At 41.2% G+C, this 6,720-nt stretch overlaps 1 protein-coding gene across 1 annotated transcript in view; it reads left to right on the forward strand.

Moving 5' to 3' along the window:
* Positions 1-3,793, forward strand: part of LOC110507254 (nectin-1-like) — a 184,741-nt gene extending 180,948 nt beyond the window's left edge. Inside the window, exon 6 of the mRNA XM_036964625.1 lies at positions 2,980-3,793. Within this exon, the coding sequence (XP_036820520.1) occupies positions 2,980-3,485 (506 nt within the window). The 3' untranslated portion in view covers positions 3,486-3,793. The remainder of the gene's footprint in view (positions 1-2,979) is intronic.
* The last annotated feature ends 2,927 nt before the right edge of the window (positions 3,794-6,720 follow it).

Below are 6,720 nucleotides of genomic sequence, written 5' to 3' on the forward strand. Positions count from 1 at the left end.
ACTAAGGGTTGGTAACAGGCTGATTGGTCAGCTATTTGAGCCAGTAAAGGGGTTTTTAATATTCTTGGGTAGAGGAATGACTTCAGCTTCCCTACAGGTCTGAGGGAACACACTTTCTAGTAGGTTTAGATTGAAGATATGGTAAATAGGAGTGGCAATATCGTTCGCTATTATCTTCAGTAATTTTCCATACAAATTGTCAGACCCTGCTGGCTTGTCATTGTTGATAGACAACAATACTTTTTTCACCTCTTCCACACTGACTTTATGGAATTCAAAAGTACAGTTCTTGTATTTCATAATTTGGTCGGATATACTTGGATGTGTAGTGTCAGCGTTTGTTAGTGGCATGTCATGCCTAAGTTTGCTAATCTTACCAATGAAAAAATCTTTAAAGTAGTTGACAATATCAGTAGGCTTTGTAATGAATGAACCATCTGATTTAATGAATGATGGAGCTGAGATAGACTTTTCTCCAAACATTTCATTTAAGGTGCCCCAAAGCTTTTTACTATCATTCTTTATGTTATTTACCTTTGTTTCGTAGTATAGTTTATTCTTTATATTCAGTTTAGTCACATGATTTCTCAATTTGCAGTACGTTTGCCAATCGGTTGTGCTGACAGACTTATTTGCCATACCTTTTGCCTCATCCCTCTCAACCATACAATGTTTCAATTCCTCATCAATCCACAGGGATTTAACAGTTTTTACTGTCATTTCCTTAATGTGTGCTTATTAGTAACTGGAATAAGGAATTTCATAAATGTGTCAAGTGCAAAGTCTGTTTGCTCCTCATTACACACCACAGACCAGCAAATATTCTTTACACCGTCAACAGTGGAATTACTACAAAACTTATTGTATGACCTCTTATACACTATATTAGGCCCAGCCTTTGGAACTTTGTTTTTCCTAGATATGGCTATTATACTGTGATCACTATGTCCTATGGATTTGGATACTGTTTTAAAGTACATTTCTGCAACATTAGTAAAGATGTTATCAATACATGTTGATGATTTCATTCCTGTGCTGTTTGTAAACTACCCTGGTAGGTTGACTGATAACCTGAACCAGGTTGCAGTGACTGGTTACAGTTTGAAGCTTTTCTTGAGTGGGCAGCTTGATGAAGGCCAGTCAATATTTAAATCACCCAGAAAACCTCTGTTGATATCACATACATTATCAAGCATTTCACACACATTATCCAGATATTGACTGTTAGCGCTTGGAGGTCTACAGCAGCTTCCCACCAGAATGGGCATTAGGTGAGGCAGATGAACCTGTAGCCATATGACTTCAACAGTATTTAACATTATCCAGATACTGAGCTGTCTATAGCAGCTTCCCACCAGAACGGGCTTTAGGTGAGGCAGATGAACCTCTAGCCATATTACTTCAACAGTATTTAACATGAGATCCTCTCTATTCTTTACAGGAATGTGGTTCTGAATATAAACAGCAACACCTCCACCATTGGCATTTCTGTCTTTTCTGTAGATGTTATAGCCATGTATTGCTACCATTGTATAATGAAAGGTATTATCTAAGTGAGTTTCAGAGATAGTCAGACTATGAATGTCATCTGTTACTAGTAAGTTATTAATTTCATGATGCACTTTTCTGGGATGCTTGGTTGTTTTCATTGCTTTACAGGGAAGCTTAGCAGAAGTAGATATGCTCATGTTATTTATGTTAGTGCAGGATGAGCTGCACACAGTGGACTTCCTACTAGGACACACCACCTCAGTGTTAACAGTGGTCTTCCTACTGGGACACACCACCTCCGTGTTAACAGTGGTCTTCCTACTAGGACACACCACCTCAGTGTTAACAGTGGTCTTCCTACTGGGACACACCACCTCCGTGTTAACAGGGGTCTTCCTACTAGGACGCACCACCTCAGTGTTAACAGTGGTCTTCATATAGGACACACGCCTACCCATATAGCATGTGTGTATCCTACCCATATAGCATGCATGTAGCCTACCCATATAGCATGCATGTAGCCTACCCATATAGCATGCATGTAGCCTACCCATATAGCATGCATGTAACCTAATGGACATCAGGGGAAGAGAGAGAGAAAGAGATAGGAGGGTTGAGAGAGAGAGATATGAGGAGAGAGATGGAGGGATATGCAGTTATGCAGTATTGTTATGCAGTTGTATCGTTATGCAGTAATCAGTATGCAGTATCATTATGCACTGTCGTTATGCAGTATCATTATGCAGTAATCAGTATGCAGTATCATTATGCACTGTCGTTATGCAGTATCTTTTCAAATTTGTTGCATGACCTGCTTTCCATACTACAGGTATGATTCCAACCCTCTCTGCATTATCTTTACTTAATTATACATCTAATTGTACCATCTTTTCAAAGTTGTTGCATGACCTGTCTCATACTTCTGTACTTTAGGGATGATTCATATTAATTGTTACAGTTGCTGAATGATTCATTCTCTGCATGGCCATTTGTCTCACAAGGCTGAAAACAATAACCTTCAGATTTCCTGAAAGAGCATTTCATTATACACACTAAACTGATGACAATCATGATTTAATTTAAGCTTGAAAGTAAAGGCATTCTTTGCAAAACCCCAGGGAATACTCATATCCTGTTCAAGAATTGTGTAGGCTTTCAGTTTGCATTGGTGTCTGTTTCCAACATGTTTGTCTCTTTGGGGACAGTGTGTGATGGACAGACAGACTGGCTGTGTGTTTCTTTCTCTCTTTCCTCTGCATGTGGCTAGCGTTGACTAAAGCTTGCTTTGTAGCGGGGGTTTAAAGCCGCCTTTGGGGGTTGTCCACAGGCTCCTCCTCCTTCCTCCATCCTTTCTTCTCCCTTTGCTTATCCCTCCCTGTCTCCCTTCCCTCTTTCCTAAAAAATAGCACCTACACACCAAGCACACTCCCTCCTCCTGTTCCCACCTGAGCACTGACACACCCCTTCCATCTGTCTTTTCCTACCCAGAATTCCCTAACAACCCACCACCTGGGGGCCCTGAGATCCCGCAGGAGCAGCACAATGCGGGTGCCGTCATCGGGGGCGCCGTGGGCGGGGTCGTCCTGTTAGCGGCGGCCGCCACCCTGCTCTTTATGTTCCTGCGCCGCCGCCAGCGCACCTTCAAGGGCGACTACAGCACCAAGAAGCAGGTGTTTGGGAACGGCTACAGCAAGGCCGGGGGCCTGCCAGCCCACCCTCCCATCCCCAACAACCTGCAGTACCCAGACGACTCAGATGACGAGAAGAAGCCTGCCCAGATCGCTGTGACCGGAGGGTTCGAGGCAAGCGAGCGTGATTTTGATGGAGATGCGGAGGACTTGAAGAGGCCCTATTTCACGGTGGATGAAGGAGAGAGCAGAGATTACGACGAACGGACTCTTGCTTTCCAGTACGACCCCGAGACGGAGATCGCCGACGATATGGTGTCCCAAACCGATGGCTCTGTCATTTCAAAGAAAGAGTGGTATGTGTAGGGGACACAAACAACCAAACCAACCAACCGACCTCCCGTCTCACTCTCCTACCCTTCCCCTACCACCACCACTACCACCCCCTCACCTCCATTAGTCAACCCCATCCCGCCTTGCATCTCAGACATTCAGTCCAGTGCCCCTCCAAACCCCCAACCCCATCAGAACCCAGTCAATTAAAACCATGTTTTAAAAAATGCACTATCAAGTCCTAAGGAGCATGCAACAACATCAAAATGTCAACAACAACAACACATCAAAATGTCAACAACACATCAACAACTACATTGCATCAACATGTCAACAACAACACAACAAAAACAACACAACATGTCAACAACAACATTACATCAACATGTCAACAACAACATTACATCAACATGTCAACAACAACATTACATCAACATGTCAACGACAACACAATTTCAACATGTCAATGACAACACAACTTCAACATGTCAACAACAACATTACATCAACATGTCAACAACAACATTACATCAACATGTCAACGACAACACAACTTCAACATGTCAACAACAACACAACTTCAACATGTCAACAACAACACAACTTCAACATGTCAACAACAACATTACATCAACATGTCAATGACAACATTACATCAACATGTCAACAACAACATTACATCAACATGTCAACAACAACATTACATCAACATGTCAACGACAACACTACATCAACATGTCAATGACAACACAACTTCAACATGTCAACAACAACATTACATCAACATGTCAACAACAACATTACATCAACATGTCAACAACAACATTACATCAACATGTCAACGACAACACAACTTCAACATGTCAACAACAACATTACATCAACATGTCAACAACAACATTACATCAACATGTCAATGACAACACAACTTCAACATGTCAACAACAACACATCAACATGTCAACAACAACACAACATCAACATGTCAACAACAACACATCAACATGTCAACAACAACATTACATCATGGTGTATTGAAATTCCATTAGATGAAACTGCAAATAATACTAAACACGGTTTGTCATTGGACTCATGTGCAACCACCATTGACTTTCAAGGCCAGACAGAAAGAGTGATCTGGTCGCTTGGATAATACAGGTGGATTATTGTTGTGTGTTTTTCCATGATATTCTAAATGTATTACATGTATAGAGACTTGGGAGAGATGAGGTATTTGCTGAGCACATTGTGAAAGTCCAACACTGGATGTATGATACATTGTTTTATTATTCTTCTCATCACCAATGCCTTTTCTGCTATTGTTTGTTTTTTTATAACTTGTTTATGTATGTAATGGGTTCAACTAGGGTAACTAGAGGGTACAGTAACTAAAGGGTACAGTAACATGTCAATCAAAACAACAGGTTTATATACTGTAGATATATATGAGTTATCTGATTGTGTTGTTTTAAGAGAATGAGATGTAATGCCATTACAGCCCCTTCTTCTCTCCCTGGCTTCTTATTGACTAGCAACACTACACAACAATACAAGACTGGGTTTAACCCAATGATGTATATAAACCCTGGATTGCTGATGCATTGTATTGGCCAATGAGAAGCTTTGAAGCCAACGGTTGGCTATATTGGCACTCCCCAGAATAAGTACTCCATAAGAATTAAAGGAAGTCGACAGTATTTCAATTACATGTTTCAAGGGAAAAATTCCATCTATTTAAGGAGTTTTTGTTGTTGTAGTGGGGACAGTAACGCTAGTACTTTCAAAAAATTATACTTTAAAGCGGCAATATGTATGTTTTTAGGTGACTTGACCAAAGTCAGTTGGAAATGTGTGTTACAGATCTGCCGTTATCATTGAAAGCCAGGCTAAGAAGTGGTATATCTGTTCTATGTGCGCTCTTTCTGTGCTTCCCGTTCTTATGTTTCGTTTTTGCGTCTTTTACTTTCAGTTTATTACACCAGCTTCAAACAGCTGGAAATAAAATATGTTTTGTTATTTTTTGTTTAGTTTAGCGGTTTAGATGATACAATGATTCTCAACCCGGAAATGGTGGAGCGATTGCTGCATAGTGCATATTTTTTGTTGTTGTGATATCCAATTGGTAGTTACATGCTTGTCCCATTGCTGCCACTTCCCTACGGACTCGGGAGAGGCAAAGGTCGAGAGCCATGCGTCCTCCGAAAAACAACCCTGCCAGCCGCACCAATGTGTCGGAGAAAACACCATCAAACTGGCGCCCTTAGTCAGCTTGCAGGCGCCCGGCCCACCACAAGGAGTCGCTAGAGTGCGATGGGACAAGGAAATCCCGTCCAGCCTCATGGGTCTCCGGTCACGGCCGGCTGTGACACAGCCTGGGATCGAACCCAGGTTTGCAGTGACACTTTAAGAACTGCGGTGCAGTGCCTCAGACCGCTACGCCACTCGGGAGGCCTGCATAGTGCATCTTTAAGGAAATATTTTTCCTTTTTTATTTTTATGTTTAGCTCACATAATATAATTAGAAAGTCTGCATTAAGGTGTCTGTTATAGAATACATGTTGAAAAACTAATGTAGACATTAATAAATGCATTTTTATAGCTTTTTACACCCCCTGTAAGTAATCTAGTGTATATATAAATCATTGGTTTAACAATGTATTACAGCTCCCTGCATAGTATACTATACGAGTACTACAGACTATAGTAGTGTAGTACAGAGTATACTATGTATTTTGGCCATGTATGTTCTAGCTGTTTTCCAAAGACATGACTGGTGTTTATTACTCTTCAGGGTGTGTACTGAGACCTGCGGCACATGTCAACACAACAAGCCATATGGACACGGCAGTAATACATACAGGCCTAGAGGAGATGCCAGTAGATATAGAAGGACAATGTGCCGGAATGTGCCCTAGTTTTAGTTTCAGATGCTGAGTTGTTTTGGCGCCATCTTAGTTTGGCGGCCATTTTAGCTCCAGTGAGAAAACAGGTGAGAAGGGAGAAGGTCCTGCTGTCCTGAAGCATCCCTGTGACAAATTATCTTGTTATGGGTTGTAGCGGCATCATGTCATGTATTTTCAACATACAGAACAGTAATGCTTCCCTTACGCTCTGAGAAATGTAATTTCATGATCTGTATCTTAAACTTGAAAGGGTTTACCTAGGGGGTTTACCTAAAGGGTTATCCTAAAGGGTTTGCCTATTGTTTAATGACCCTAATTTTGTTATCATTGCTCTATTTTTCTTTCGTCTAGTTTCTGTGTTTATT

Source organism: Oncorhynchus mykiss, chromosome 27 (genome assembly GCF_013265735.2).
Source record: "Oncorhynchus mykiss isolate Arlee chromosome 27, USDA_OmykA_1.1, whole genome shotgun sequence".
Lineage (NCBI taxonomy): Eukaryota > Metazoa > Chordata > Actinopteri > Salmoniformes > Salmonidae > Oncorhynchus > Oncorhynchus mykiss.